The sequence below is a fragment of the Lathamus discolor genome, chromosome 14 (assembly GCF_037157495.1).
Source record: "Lathamus discolor isolate bLatDis1 chromosome 14, bLatDis1.hap1, whole genome shotgun sequence".
Lineage (NCBI taxonomy): Eukaryota > Metazoa > Chordata > Aves > Psittaciformes > Psittacidae > Lathamus > Lathamus discolor.
In genome coordinates, this window is record NC_088897.1 from 2,270,954 (window position 1) to 2,287,555 (window position 16,602).

At 41.7% G+C, this 16,602-nt stretch overlaps 1 protein-coding gene across 10 annotated transcripts in view; it reads right to left on the reverse strand.

Annotated features, from left to right (window-relative positions):
* Window positions 1-16,602, reverse strand: part of BCAS3 (BCAS3 microtubule associated cell migration factor) — a 364,136-nt gene that overhangs the window by 102,232 nt on the left and 245,302 nt on the right. The window contains exon 24 of one of the 10 annotated variants that reach the window (XM_065694918.1): window positions 9,415-9,501. The exons of the other annotated variants lie outside the window; for them this stretch is intronic. Within the exon in view, the coding sequence (XP_065550990.1) occupies window positions 9,476-9,501 (26 nt within the window). The 3' untranslated portion in view covers window positions 9,415-9,475. Of the gene's footprint in view, window positions 1-9,414; window positions 9,502-16,602 lie in introns of those variants that run through there. 10 annotated transcript variants of the gene reach the window in all.

Consider the following 16,602-nt stretch of genomic DNA (forward strand, 5'->3'; position numbering starts at 1 on the left):
TGTATCTAGGTTGTAAACCTGGGTCCCTTAAATCAGCAAAGCACTATTTCAATCATCTCACTATGGCATGAGGTGAATCTATTCAATACAGAAAAAGAGCAAGGATAGCAGATGTAATAAATAAAGGATTGCTTCTGGCCAGAAGCCACATATTGTTGCTTGAAATTAAATATTGTCATGCAGAAGACTAATTGGGGCATCCCCACTTCTCAATGGTGTGGTTAAAAGCAGATGACAGGGGGAGCAAAGAGCAAGAATCAGGCTCCTTCCCACAGAAAAAGAAACCCTTGATTGCCTCCCAAACACACAGCAGGTAACATTCAAAGAAGACAAGGTGCAAACATCTGCCTCAGAATCCAGGTTTTGGTTCCTCCTCCTGCAGCATTACCTCCTGTAGGCTCAACAGTCTCCAACAAAAAAACCCAAGAGTTTTACGGAAAGTGGCTGCTGCCCCAAGTCCTGGGGACAGAGAGAGCTCTCTCTTGAGCTACAAGCATGGAAAACTTGGAGTGTTTGACTATAGAGCCCTTGTGTTGGGCTCTGTCCTGAGCATGGAGCTGGCCCAGCCTAGAGCTCAGGAGCAGACAGGCTCTGCACCCACCAGCATTTTCTATGGGCCTGCGGCACACAAATACGCCTTTTTAAACCAGCCACAATTTAAAAGGTCATGTTGTAAAGTCACTCGATTAAAGCAGTAATAAAAGAGTAAACATTAACTCACCATTTTTCCTTAGGTCTTTCTTATTTCCAGTTGGTATCATTCCTCCCAGCCTAAGCTGCACCTTATGAATCTGCAAGTTTATCTTGATTAAGAATCTTTAACTTCTCAGTTTTCAATGCAAGAAAACTAAATGTCTTTCCATTCAAAACTACCTACTGCTTGCTCTCGTAACTCCCATGGTATCTTGATGGCAGAATTACATGTCATCCAAACTAGTTATCACTCCTGAGACGGAAGTACACTGAAACATGGTGAAACTATCACAATAAAGGAAACAAAGTTTTTCACACTTTAATGAAACCTTGCTTTTACACTCTGCAAAGAAGACAAAACTCCTGGTATAGGCTGGTAAACATTATCTAGCTGGTGGGCTTCTGCAGACATTCTGGATCATAGAATCATAGAACAGTTCGGGTTGGAAAGGACCTCAAGATCATCCAGTTCCAACCCCCCTGCCATGGACAGGGACACCTCACACTAAACCACCCCACACAAGGCTTCATCCAACCTGGCCTTGAACACCGCCAGGGACGGAGCACTCACAACCTCCCTGGGCAACCGATTCTTGACTGCTTATGTTTCAACCATTATAATTCAGTAAGGCTTTCAGAAAATGGAAGCAATAAACACTTGCTTAAAAAAGAAGCTGAGATAAACCTACGGACACCCCCCCACCCCCAACCCCAAGGTAGATCAGGGAGAGCTGTAAATTGGCCCTGCTCCATGTGAATTAATGCAAAGGCATTGATTTGTTCTAAGCTAATGATAAGGCCTCTTCTGTTTAATTTTAGGAAGAGAACTTTCATTTTCTGATTGGCAACCAGAGCTATGTATTACATAACCAAGAAAGCCAAAGTTTGGCTTTGCAAGTGACTACTCAAAGCCAATTCTCTGTAGGACCAGAGAAGGGAAAACGAGCCTGGAACGGTCAACAGCAGTATGTTAAAACGAAATTAACTGCACATCCTCTACAACCTACCCAGCCCAGAGCAGCCCCACGAGGACGGTGACGGGGAGAGCCAATGCTGGTGGCCTTGGCGGGTTAGAGCGAAAAATTTGCTCATAATTTGAAGCCAGCATTGAAGACAGTTTTCCAGTTCATCCTAGAGGTGCAAATCAGACCCAGCTCCAGGGACCATCTAGATCCCACACAGACACAAGCTTTCTTCATAGCAACAGGAAATACAGGAAGAAGAGAAATTAAAATAAAACCACAGTGGTACTGTCAAAAGGGCAGCACAAGATAAGTGAGATCAAACAACAAATTGCTTGTTGTCTTCTTGTTCCTTATCTCAAGAGAAACCCTGGAGGGCAATGAATGTCCACTACAAGTGCCACAGCATCCGTCTGAGCGCTGGCAAAGCAGCTCCCTTTGCTCTGTGTCCTATAGAGCATGAATACGACTGTTTAATCACATTTATTGGCTTGGAATAGTATGTCTAAGCACTAACTATAACATTTGGCACTTAGTCCTCTGTATTCAAAGAGTTAAACTGTGTCCTATAAAGATAAAAATCTCCACTTTTCTTGTTTTGTGAGGCTGCCTAACAAATGAGGATCCAGCTGTAATTGTAACATTCCAAGCTCTGAAGGTGCCAAGTTTTACTAACTATAATTTAACTGGTCCAGTTGAAGCAGTCCAAGTTCTTGTTTGGATAATCAGCCTTTGTTTAAATATGTACAAGGAAAAAAAAGAGAAAAAGCATAGGCCAGCATTAGCCTCTAGGCATGTCATGTGAGCTTATTACCCTGAAGCTTGCAGTAGCAGACACTCATGCACAAGAGGAGGATTATTTTGCTAGTATTACTGTTACGGTAACATATAATCAGACCTTCTCCCTCCTCCAGCCCCCACCCCTGCTCTTTTTCCTCTTCCCCTCTCCACAATTCACAAGTCTTCATTCCAAGTTCAAATAAAGTTTAAAGGTGAAAAGGTCAAGAAAGTTTCATGACTGGCTGTTGAAAGAGGGAGAAATAACCAGGGTCTCCAAGTTTGCATATACTAAAAGCTCAACCCTTTTGTATTTTGCTGCAATTCATAACTGGACAAATCCCTTTTGTTGGATCTGTTTGGACTAAAATTAAACACTTGTTAATAATTTATAACTTAATATAATTAGAAAATAATAATAACTGTCAGGCAGCTACATTCAATACATAAAGCAACTTGAGTGGCTCATTAGCTTATTTGTCAAAGCAACAGTTTCGATGTATTTTAGCTTATTTCTGCTGGGAAGAGCAGTTAAAGAGCCACCCAGCTTGCTTGGAAATCATTTCTCCACCAGCTGGGAGCAATTCCCAAATTGCTGCACCTCACCCATATCCAAGTGATGCTGGCTCATTTTAAAAGCAGCTTTAGCTTGACTTCAGGAGGTGCCTTAACAGAAATGGAGGAGGGATGGCCAAAGCATTACACTGCTCCACAGACACAAAAATGCATCCCACAGCAATACGCTGCACATCATTTGCTCTACGTTTTACATCTGAATGGAAGTGTATCAGCGTTTGGCCAACAAACTGACCATCAAAATGAGTCATTTAGGAAACAGAAAATTCTTAGTTCTTTGTGTATGTTGGTAAGGGGCCTTAGCTCAGTAAACCACGAGGGCCAGGCATGAAGCTGCCTGGCGATTCAGGAGGCGCTGCTTTCCCCATAGCTTAATGCAAACAGAAAAAATAGTTGTGTGTTTCTTTTTTTCTGAGGAGGAAAGTTGACTTCTAAAGTGTCAGAGGCTATGGTTCTTCTTAGAAAGCAGAGAGTGCGGCTGCCTGCACTGGGCAGTTCGGTTGGAGAGACAGACAGATATCAAAGTATTCAAATATTCTCCAAATACAGGTATTTTTCCCTAAATCATTAATATTGTTGCAAGAAATCTAATACGTTAAGGTAGAACAAAGCAAATGAGAACTGCACATACTGAGCCAGAACCTCAACTGATTAAAATCTATGTCATCTCACTTCAATCATGTCAATATTCATGAGCCAGAATATGTAGTTCGCTCAAGATAAAAGTAGCCATGTTCATTATAACTTATAAACTAACAGCTGTGATCCTCTGACATCAAAGATCACTGAGCACCAGACATCCAATCTTTTTTACCACTCCTCTCCTTGTGAGTACCTATGCCAATTCTATTTTTGTTGCATATTAAGTTACCATGTTTGAAAACGTCAGATTTAAGTACACAAAGCAAGGAAGTCCGGATTAAAAAATTAGTCTCTGGTCTCAACTCAGCCAGTCTGTCCAGGTCATGAGTTGGTGTAGACTGATTTGAAGTCAGTGGTGCCAGAACAACTTACATTAGTCAGGGATCTGCTCTTGTTTTTGTCTAGTTATCTGATATAATTTCTAATTTACTTACTGAATAAATCTCGTCTTTTCATTCCTTTCAACTCCTCCTCCTTCTCTTCACTTTGTTTCTTCTGTCCCATTGCCTGTAAACTGAAAACTGAACACAGAGCTACTACTCACAGAGCCATCCCCCACCCAGCAGCTCCCTGCATCACCTCTTTTGCTCTCACCCAGTTCCTTCCCTTTCTAACCCTGCCCTGTTTTGTTCCCATGCTTTGCTTTTATTGATTATCCATCCTTCTACAACATTTGAAGGAAGGACAGAAGGGCTTCAGATACCGCATAGTACTGAGCAAGCACAAGAGTTCTAAAGTCTCTGATGCTTCTCCCAGAATCAAATAGTGCCTACAAAGGACCCAGAAGAAGATGTCATTCTGGCTAATTGGAGTAGGTCCTTCTAATTAATCTTTTTTTAATTCTTTGATCATTAGTTAAATATAATAGGTTTCCTTTTTTTAAGTGAATCTTCTAAAACACACGGAAAAAAAGAGATGAATCAATAAAATTGATCTACATTTTTACTTGAGAAAGGATTACAAGGTTGGATCTTAACATTATATTCTTAAAACCATTTCTTGTTCCACTGCCTTTATAGTTCCAAAAAAAATGTACAGTTTGGAGACAAAGGCCTCTATCCTCTTAAGTGCTGTGGATTTCATGCCAATCTCCCAATATGAAGCAGACTTCAGACTGATACCCAAGAGAAGCGGTCTCGGAAAGATTAGATTTTCCACCACAGAATAAACCCTTTTGTGGTGAACCATACCAGCTTCAACACTACCTTCCTCGTAAGTGCTGTTTGATGTGGGGAAACACACCCATGCTATCCCCCTCCTCTTTCAAAATGTAAGTGGTTTCACCATTCCTCTGCTGTTATGGCAGCCAGTTTTTCCATGTGTAAAACTTCCAGAATTGTCACATATACCTGAAAATCTATCGGTTTTTCTATTGTTTTCTTATTCTGTTCCATTTGCAATATAGAAATTGCTTTTAATATTAGCGTACAAAATTAACTCTCATTCATGATGAGAGAGAATTCATGACAATAGATAAAACCAGTATGAGTAATACATGATGAACTGCACACAAAAGTCTTTTAAATCAGTAAGATACTTTTGAGAGCTTCCCATCAAAACCATGCCCCTCTAATAGGAATAGTGTATTACAAGGTATTGAATTTTGCTAAGTATCTAAAAGCTCAACAAATAAGAGAGGAAACTTTCTTAAACTACCCATTTGGTAGAAAGGCATTTTATCAACCATCCCCATATTAGAAACCACAGATTTTCAGGGTATTTCAGAATCCATTGTCAGTAATAAAGTAGGGCATGCAAGGAAAGGAGAGAAATATAGACTTAATACAATGTAACTACTGAGGATTAAATTTTAACACCACCAAAGCCACACGAAAAAGAAGGAATTCAAGAGTCAGAAGATTAAAACTGCATGTAGTCAGCTTGGGATTGGTATGCTACAGATGGAAACTTTCTTGACAACACACAGTTTAAATTCTAGTTAGGACAGACTATGATTAAATGCTCTGACAATTTCTGAGTACATCCCTTTTTTCCTACCGGCTACTGTAATACAAAAGACATCTCTTTCAAACATATAACTAGTAAAAAAAGTGCAAGTAAAAGCCATTTAGGTTTCCAGCAAAGACAGAAAAGCAAAACAGCTAATGGACATCCAGGCTAGTCAAATCATTTCTGCAAAATCCATTAGTTCTGAAGTTCTGGAGGGCTCAGTTTTTACAGTAAAACCTGTAAAAACTCAGTATCCAATTTCTCTATTGGGACACTGAGGTGTGAAGATCCAAATGATGCTGGAACTGAACTTGTATATTTGAACCTTTCGAACTCCATTTGCCCTTCATAAATTACTTTACCACTAGCTTTAACACATTTCTAACCTACTGTGCTAGAAAAATAAGGATTCATTAAAATAACTGAAAATGCACCTAACTTTACAACACTTCCAATGGAATTTGCCTTTGTTCAAAAGATGTCCACCTACAACAGAACTGCAGGATGAGAAAAAGCTTCCAATAGCCCGGTGAAATAACATCTGTCTTCATGCCCCTGAAAGCAAAGCAGCAGACCCCCTGCCCCAAACTCAAACCACTTAAAGTAAATGAAAATGGCACTGTACAGAAACAGACAGTTGCTCCTTTCCATCTGGAAACCCTGTCAAACGGAGGCAAATTCCACAAAATTCCCAACTGATGCAAGAACTTCACTCTGCGTTTCACATGATCAACACAAGCTAGCAGCGGCCCTCTGCTCAACATCCCATCAGTAGGAAAACAGTTCCATTCTTCTTCCATCAGAACTGACCCACAACTCTAGGTCTGCACCTTGACTTGTGCCAAGGATAAAACTCTTGCCATTACCTCTGCAGTTCCAAAACCAAAGGCATCATCAAAAGTGGTGCAGTAAAATAAGCCCTTGCACTTCTGGTGCTTTTCCTGCAGCAGCTCTGGCTGCATTTGGTGTTACACAGCCCCGGGGATGTGCTGCTCTGGACAGACATGACTTACAATGCAGAGGCAGGGGAGGGTTATAATCCAACTGCACCCACAGAGAAAGGAAGAGGAAAGAGATTCACACTTGCTCTCCTGCAGAGGTTGAAATAGTTTAGATTTTAGAAATTAATCCCACTTCAAGACAATGCCCGGAAGGATTCTTAATTTTACGCTACCTTAAACTGAAGGAAGAGATCCCATAGGAAGGCTGGGGAAGACCAAAGAAGGGAACCCTGGTAAGACAGTAGCCCAGCTGCTTAAACACAACATTAACTTCTTTCTGTTGGACATAACACACACACGCAGAGTGAGCACATTTCTCCTCATTATTTTTGAGACTGTCAGCATGTTTATAGACAGTCAATCATTGGGATTTAGGAGAAAAACTAAAGCCTTTATTTGAAGTCGCAACCGAGACAGCATATGAACAAAAGCAAAACAATCTGCAAAAAGGATCCTACTTTCTCCTACACCTTTCCTGCCTGCAGAGAGAGCTCAGCATTCAAAGCTGTGTGCCTGCCTATATAGGAGCTCTTCAGCTCTTGCCCTGCTTGCACAAGGGGTTTCTTAGGGTTCAGGAATGCCATTCGATTTTTTTCTGTCTCAGATTTGTCACTTACAAGCGAGGACACTGCCCATCTTTCCCTCAGAGGAGAGCTGTGAGAAATAATTAATGTCCGAATGTGCTTTCCAGAGATCAGCTAATATAAAAACACTGCTTTTCTCTCTGGATTAAAATGTGCTATTGTATCTGGACACTGCATTTCAATTTCTCTTTAAAATGATCTTACTAAGCAGCAAAGAGACACAGCAGCTCCTATTTACAGGTCACCTCAGGTCTCCTGAACCAACTATGCCCCAGGGTTTTAGTGAAACTCAGGAATTCCAAAAGCAAAGCACATTGCCCTTAGTACATAAAATGCTTCTGATTCACAGAATGACACAAATGTACAAGAAAAAAAAGGATGTTTGATTATTTTTTGTAATGGATGGCTTTTAGACAGACAGAATACACTTACGCATTTCTTCTGCACCAAACAGCAAGTGATTTTTAACAATGGGCTTGTGTGAAGTGCTACTTGCTTATCAAAAAGACTCTGAAAAGGAATTCCAGGGGTTGAACTCTCACTGTGTTTTAAGTCCTGAGCAAAGGATAAGATGCTCTAGCTGCACAAGTGTGTGCTCCTTCGGACTGTGGGAAGGCAGCCTGCCCAACCTGCAAGATGTGATCCTACCGCAACTTCTTAGTACTTAAGATAAATAAAGTTGCATGAAATTCATTGACATTTAGAAATAAAATGAATAAAAAGGAAAATGACAAAACTTGCAGAGGGGTGTATTCTTCCGTGAAGGTCCATGATACAGTTTGCCTGTTTAGGCAGTAAGAAATAAGATCCATGCAAGCTGGGGCACATTTAGGTGTGTACTTGCGATTTATGAAATTATCACCTCCGTTACTTATGACTCCTAATGAGATGTTATAACTGAGCATGGGAACAGTCCTGGTCATCTGAACCCAAGTCTTCAAAGCAGTGATCACTGATGACCATGTAAGTTAACCTGTGTTACTTCCCACTTGCATGAAGAAGGATTTGTGGTTTTGCATTCCCTCTCCACCAGCACAGACTGGCATTCTTTTCCTTGCCTCCCAGCTTGGCAATGAGCCACGTATCATTTATAGACATCCGAGGTTTGGTAGAGCACTTTCTAAGGAGCACTCTGGAAAACTGTACCAGATTAGAAGCCAGAGGGATGCAGGTATGCATTTGAAGCCAGAGGGATGCTGGCCTTTTAAAAAGGGCCATCAACCAGAGTGATCATCAGTAACTTTTTGTTTCAATGGATTACCAACATAACCCAGAGTGTTCCAAGTAACTGAAGTGTTTCACTATCATGCATGACGTCTACAGTCATTACATCTCATAAGCTAGAAAGGACCTGAATTTCCGACATTAAACAAACAGTAGACAATGAACCAAACCCAAATCACAGCAACAAACCCCTCACCAAACCCAATCCGCAGAATATAGCTATTTCAGAAAGCAAAGGTATGCATATCTAAGTGTTTATCCCTTGGAGCTCATCGGTTTCGGAATCACAAGCAGCATCAATAGGTAAAATGCACAGGCTGACCTCACCTAAGAGCTACGGGTTCATCTGCTGGGTACCTTACAAAACAGCAGAGATCAGTCCTGCCTGATACAAGCATGAAGTCTTAAGAATAACATCACATAATGTGCAACAAAATGTTAACTTACAAGAAGGCAAATCTAATGTTTTTTTTTGGCAGCCCGGTGATACTCCAGAGAACACATTATACACATGCCAAGATAGTAAAAATTAATTCAATATTTTTAAAGCCGTTTCTGTATGTTGTGCCATTTTGGTTTATATTTTGTTTCACTAGTTGATAATCTTAGAGACAAGAAAAAATATGCTGCTGGTGAGGTACTAAATCACACCAAGAGAGCTAAGGTTTTTAGATGAAACAAGAAGCTGATTACACATGCACCGAGTATACCAGTCACTAAGCGTTTCTGGATTGCAGGGATAAGATACTCTCTTTGCTTATTACTGCCTTCTTGATCCAAAGAGATTTAAGCAACTGTTTTCAATTAGATGTTTTTTAAGCTAGTAAAACTACATCCATAAAGACATATTTATAGAACAACTTAAAACTAGAAGAATTAAAATGACTACAAAACTGATGAATTCCATTCCCCCACCCCCTCCCGGAATCATTTACTGACCATTAACGAGCAAAAAGCACTGCAATTTTAAGAATTAATCCACTGTCACAAAATTAAATCAGATACACTAGTAGGGATAATGACAAACTGGTGGCTCCAGCGTTGTCAGTTTGCGGGTGATACAAGTTCAAGTCGTCTGTGCTAGTGGCCACTCTGTTGGAACAAACATGAACATAAAAGGTAACATTAAAAGTGCAGCAGCACCAACTGAATCAATTCTGTCACTGAGGATGCAGACTCGTAATAAGTGGCATAGGGTAAATACTGCATTTTAGAAATGACCTGGCTAGTTCAAAGCCTGCCAGACCTCAGCACATGGAAATAAAGGAAGATACAGTAATGAAAGTAAATGAAAGAGAGATGATACTCATTTCCTTCTGAATTCCTGAGCACAAGAGCCCAGCAGTGTGGCTTTGCTACACATGACTGCTTTCATCCCTGTTAACCTATGACGAATATTCCGAGACTTATAGGAACAAAGCTGAGCTTTGATAGTTTTCATCTGACAGTTGCTTAAACAAAATTTGCCTAAAAACCTCTGCAGCATGTGATTATGAACACTTGCAGGATGAGTCACCCTATCTCTAGTCACTGAAGGTCAGGCAGCAATGGCAGAGGCTTCCCCAGGAGCCTGCTCAGAGATGGCCAGAGCCAGGAGCCGGCACACTCTCCCCTCTGTCAAAGCCAGAGGCATCGTTAATCAAGCATCAATATTCTATACCTGACTGCCCCAGGGCCAGCTCTAGTTGAAGGCAAAATAACTGGTAAGGGAAGTGCCACCTCCATGGAGGGGTAGGGGCAGGATGCAGCCATACTCCAGCCCTGCTGCCTCCTGCTGCAAAACCCAGCTGAAGAAGCTCGAGTCCACCTGGCATCCTACATGTCAACTTCCCTACACTTTTCTACAAGGCCAATTTGTTCCTACCTAAGCACACTGTAATGAAAACTCTCAAAGGCATGTTAGTAGTGGAGTGACTTTAAGATTCAAATACACCACAGTTTATATATTTTAAACACTTCAAAATAAGGCCATAAATAAAAATGGATAATACAAAGCATGAACCAGCATCTTAGCTGTCTTCTATCACAACGTGGCCTTCACCTGGACACCCTGCACTACAGATGATGGGTGCTGTGCCCAGGACAGCTCCATACCCTACAGCCTCCCCGTGCTGCTGGGCAGATACAGGAGATGCTCCAGGGCAGCACATGCATCTCACAGGTAACACACAAGCCCTCGCAGTGTAGCACAGGGAGATTTCCTCTTCTGTTGTTTTTCCCATTACCACCTTGCAGCTTACATTTGCTTCGTGTGCTGAAGCAGCACATGCCACATAAGGAGGTTTTGAAAACTATTTTAGGTGAATTAACCTAGAGAGTTACACACAGGCTCTAGTTTCGGGGAACTTTTCAACCCCGAAGCAAGGAAGTGCCCGTTACTGGCTATGCAGTACCTTGCCTGAATCCAGACACGCAGGATAAAAATGTGTTTGTTTGACACCTGAATCCCGCTCATTCTGACAGAGCAATAGGAAGCTGAAATCTTCTGCTCAGCCTCAGACAGCACTGCCAGCTGTGCTGGTGGCCTCTGCCCTGGCCCCCCCACCGCCTTTCAACCTCGGAGAAGAAGGGCAAAGCTGGGTAGGAGTGTGAGGCAGTCATCCTTTAAATCTCCCTGTATGGATCTTGCTACACTGCAAACCTGCTTGGTTAGGCAGATCATTACAGACTCACTGAAATCACATAACACACCCAGATGAAGAATTACATCAGATTCACCCTTTTGAATGAGCGTGGCTCTGATTTGTAATTGGTTTTGACCTTGCCTACATCTTCAGAAACCAGATTAAAAATATTCCCTTTCTGTTAATGGGAAGCTCGGTAATAATAAGGCTAGCCCAGTGCCTTTTATTCACACAACTCTTTCTGCATGGTAAAGGATGGATCCTGTAAGAAAAAGTTACAGGATAAAACCTAAAGCCAAGTTTCATACAATTATATCCAAATTGGCAGAGCAAAGCTATGAAATAGAAGTGAACATAAAAGCAAGCGAAATAACACGAACACTGAAGCAGTAAACAATTTTGCCTGAGGCACAACACTAATGCAAGACTAACTTCAAAGCATCAACTGAACCAACAAAGGTGACAAACAATATGCATAATAATAAGCCCAAACCAGCACGTGCTCCCTTCTCCTCCCTCAACCAAGATCAAACCCAACAGAGAGGAACACCACACAGCATCACCATCATCTGGAAGAGCACCATGGCTGCATGACAAGTCACTTGTCACAGCTCACACAAGACGGGAGGTGGGAAGGGAAGGTGAAGGGCAGAGGAATAAGCACATTCAGCTCTTGTTAATGGCTCTGAAGCTGGCAACACACCAGGTACACCAAGCCCTAGAAGACAACTGCTGCAGGTCATTAACAAGCAGATGCGTATGGGTCTAACCGAGGGGTGGTACAAGCTGTACAGATACATAACGCATACAGCATAGGAAACCTCACATGAATATAGAGCTGATTATAAAGCTCTCCCACTTCAAGTGTGCTGTCAAACAAATACTGCTAAGTCCGTAATTCCAAAGACGAGGTTAGTACATCTTAGAAATTCCTGTTTTGATAGTAACTTCAGGAGTTTAAAACAGATAATCCCCAAGCAAGTTCTGCTCTTGCTCATAGAGCACTTGAAACTCCTTTTTTTTGCCATTTCATGCGTTGAACAATGTATATAAACTAGATTACAGCATTTTGCCTGCACGTTTCTGCAAATAAATTAGGCTGAGACATTACGTTAAGAGAAGTCTGCCACATCAGAAGCTTCTTTTTTTTTGCCTATTGTTATTCTTTTTCTAATTACAATTTATAATGAACCTCTTCCCCAGTAAGCTGACTCAGGGAAAAACCACCCTGAAAGGCATCAGCTACCGATGAACTGTTTTTATTAATGAAGTTAGAGAAACAAAAACCACAGTGGTTTTCAGTGCTGCAACTCACAGCAGAACCCACAAGCTTGAAGGCAGAAAGAAGTGTGAAAGTCAGAGCTCTGCTCGGAACAGCTCCTCCATTTACCGAGGGGCTGAAATTCCATGAACAAGGGGTTTTTCTCTCTCCCTTAAGCTTAGGATTTGGTCCTTTGAACAGTTGCTTTGGTCTTAATAAAGCACCACAAAAGCCACTGCCTTTACTGCATTAAAAACTGAAATAATGGGTATTAGGCAGAAGTTGCTCTTATAATACACTGATATTTAAGTAGTTCAGCTTGTGATTGGGTTTGCTGAAAGAAGAGCAGATAGAAGAATAGAGTGCAGAAAAGCATTTAATCCTGCCAAGTTTCAAAGATCTTTACATTTTTTTGTAGCCAAGAAATTCAAGTTTTACTTTTGACTCAGGATTCTGGACCGAGGGCAGAGGAGAATCCCTGGATTTAGCAAGTTTGTATGTTTGCCTGCAGTAACCCTCACCGCGCCAGGCTGCTCTGCATGGCACACTCCTGGCCAGGAAACCCTGCCAGGGAAGGTGGGGGGTCCTTGCTGAAGATTTCTTCCTTTAAACATGCAGTAGATGGAGCAATTCATAAGATTTTCAGGAAAACTTTGGGATTCTCTTATTTAAGGCAGAATCCTCTTTGAACAGCGATGCTTTATGTAATGAGCCCTATTTATAGCCTGCCTCTTCCCCTGGCTGTTGGCTCTTCCTCTGCTTGCCCACTCACCAGTTTAGCTATTATATCCAATCTCACATGCCTTCTACAGAACTACCTTAAAGGTGCACATGCAATGAAAAGGAAGCTTATTCATGCAGTTAGGACATGCTTTTTCATGCAATGCTGGTTACTGGAAAGTTTAACTTTTGTTAAAGAGGATCAAAATCAAACAGGAAAGCGAGTACTTTTCTTCCTTATTTAAGTCTACATATTTGGGTATTTTTTTGTTTCTGTGACACAGAATAGCTACTTTTCCGGGGGATGCTAACATCCCTCTGTGGGCTTTTCACCAAGAATGCAAAAAAGAAACACTTTTTGTGAAGAACTCCTGGAAACCGGGAAATTGAAGACCCAAGCCCTCACTGAAAACCCCTAATTTTTTAATTAAATTTACATGTCAGTGGATCTTTTGAGCTTCATCTGTATGTTTTCTATAATGTACATTTCTAGTGCTTTTTCCCATGGGTATTATGCACTGTTTCTAAACCGGGATTACTCAAGTTAAAGTGTGATAAAGGGCACATTATAGCTATATTAAGCAAAACAGGGAGGAGAAAGCTCTTACATAGTCCAAAGAAAGCTGTGCTCAGAGCAGAGCCTCATTTCTGGTAACAAGCAGAGCAAGGCAACCAGTCAGCTAGAAACTGCTGCTATCAAATCAAAGCTTTGTCTTGAGAAATAGTGATTTTTTTAAATCCCTTTTTGTTCGTTTTCTGCTAAAAAATAAAGGTTGCTTTCTTCAAAATTGTTGACTATTGCTCTGGGATATCATTGGAAATGTTGTGAGGACCAGAACATTGCATTGGACGTGAGTGTAACTTGTATGATTACCCTTTGAAAGAGCTAACACAGAAGAGGGGATTTCTGAACACAGTTTGGGTTCTCATCTCCTCATGCTGTTTTTCCCAGTGGTTTCACAACCATGTTGTTACTCTTCACAGCTTACCCAAAAGATGCAGGAACTTGCATGGTCCCCACAGTGCCCGGCCCAAATCAGAAGGACTTGTCGGCAGTGCTGCAGCCATCTGAACAGGCAGCAGCTGGATGAGGAAAGGAGGGCATGTCAGCTCAGAGCGGCAGAAAAGGTTTTTCACAGCAGCTATTTGCAACCCTCCAAGGAGCTGCAGAGGCTGCCCATTAAAACCCTGTTAAAACACTTCTGATGTTGTCAGCAATGGAGAGCCGAAATGGCACAGTGATCACTGAGATACTATCTGCCTCAAGCAGTTCAGCGGTACTGTCAATAATATGAGCAAGAAGGTACAAGACGAGCAACAACCTAATTCCTACATCAAAATTTCATAAACTCCCTCAGCTGGCAAACACTGGAGATGTGGGCAAACACAGGACAGCCAGTAAACCACCCAGAAAAGATGACCTCCACTCTGGAATCTTTCCCAAAAGCTTCGAACCTTTAAGTTAATTTACACTTTGAAAGCAAAGCAGTGTAATAGGAAGGAGAAAGCAGGAGGGATGATGTGATGGCTCTCCCATCAGTGATCATAATCTGCTTGCCAGCTTTGTGCTTCTGACAGAAGGATAAACCAATACAACACTTTCAGGCATATCCACTCCCAAATACCCCAACTGTACACCTGTAGTTTCCCCCCACTTTTCTCTGCCTTGATTTGTGAGAGCACTGACTCGGGAGACGTTCCTTGGGGTAGTCTTTGCAGATATGCTCCTACCAGGCAAGAAAATTTGCTACTTCTCCTCCAGGAGAGCAGTGCCTCCTTTGAAAACTGACTCCTGAGGTGCCAGGGCACTAAAACTGTGAGTAATGACAGCAGAATCATTTACTTCTCTGCTACTCTGTGCTCATGAGTAAGTACTACTCACAGTGAATAATAGCTGGAGAAACAGGGCCAAGGTGAAGAGTTATTTATAATACAGTAGCCCATGAGTAAGCGCTTAACTATGAATTTACTGCGCTGGCTACAATTTCATGAGAAAATGAACAGAGCCAGCTTTTGGATTTCCAGTTTAAAAGGCTATACACCCACAAAAAAATAGTAAAAATAATTTTGGAAAGATGGGATAATTATTCATAAAGCAATCATGACAGAGACCATGTGCATCTCAGCTAAATAATCACGGATGCTTCAGTTTCTTAGATATTGTCCTCCGAACCGCTATGGCAGTCAGTGAAACTCTAGACCCAATGTCTTAAGCCACTATCAGATGCTTCTCCCTTCTTATGCAGTAACATCCACCTCAGAGGACTGAAGGACAGAGCTCACTGGAAGTGAAGCAAAGAATTAGACTGTCATCTGCTCAGCAGCCCTGGATTCAGAATATCTGCCTCTCTTTCAATATGAAGTGACTGTGCTGTCTACAGACAAACTTTTGTACCCTGGATTTGCAGAAGATCCATCACACTCCAGAATAACTTTTAATTGTTTCTATCAGCCCAGAACAAGGCAAAGGTTGTCTCTAGAAATGCATTACTTTCACCCTAAGCAGTAATATATTCGAGCATAGTAAAAAATTGTGACCAGGAAAATACTGGGACAACATGATCATGCTCGCCACCCCTTTAAACCTCCTACGCAGAAACATCTCATTTCCCAGTACACCCTGCAGAACTGGGTATTTTCCAAGCCCCACAGTACAGGTCATGACTGACTGGTGCAAATTTGGATTCTGCTGAGGACCTGCTTATCGACTGAAGTTTGGAAGGCATGACACAGCAAGAGACTTCTTGGCTTGCTGCTGTGTATTTGAAGGCTGGTTTATAGCAAAGGACTATGTTTTAGAGCAGCCAGCATTCTACCCCGCAAAGCCATGTGGCTCAGATTTGTGATGCAAGTGGACACTTGGAAAAACAGAAGCAGCAATGATTCTACAGGACTGCAATTTATCCGTGAATTGTAAGCACAGAAGGGATGGCGTCCTATGAAATTTTTAAAACCAGCTGCTAGTTTTACTATCTGCTGTGCTTCCAGTTTGGAGAGTCCAAGGGGTCTGTTTGCCCCATGATGTTCAAAGAGTTATACACAAAACTATGCTCTTCAGCCTTCCTACTGGGAGTTGGTGTTAGCCACATTATTTCAGTGCTGCTGAGCTCATCACAAGTGGCCTAACTTCACCTTGGTAGAGAAGCACTGAACTCGGCCAGAGCCATCTGAAAAGCCTAATCAGGCACTTCTGCAAACCCAAAGTACCTTCTACATTTTTACATGTCCTTATGACTGTAGAAAGCTGTCTTTTCCCCCTCCTTATCAAAAGGCAAGTTAAAACATTCAGTGTTAGAAAGAAGGAATATCAAGAGTAATGACTGCCGTATCTCCCCTAGTGTCACAAGCCTGAAGTTAAATACCTGCCTCTGTACAACTGTTTCTCTTATTTTATTAGCTAAATATTGTGGCACTGTGCAACTAGAGCACAAAGACTAAAATTACAATTTGAGACGAGTGTAACTTTTACAAGAGTCAGATATCCCAAACAACCCAGTCAGTCAATAACCCAGCACAAATTAACCCTGGCAAATAATGGGTTTGCTGACCCTACATTCACGAGGCAATAAAACCTACCAACAGCCCCTT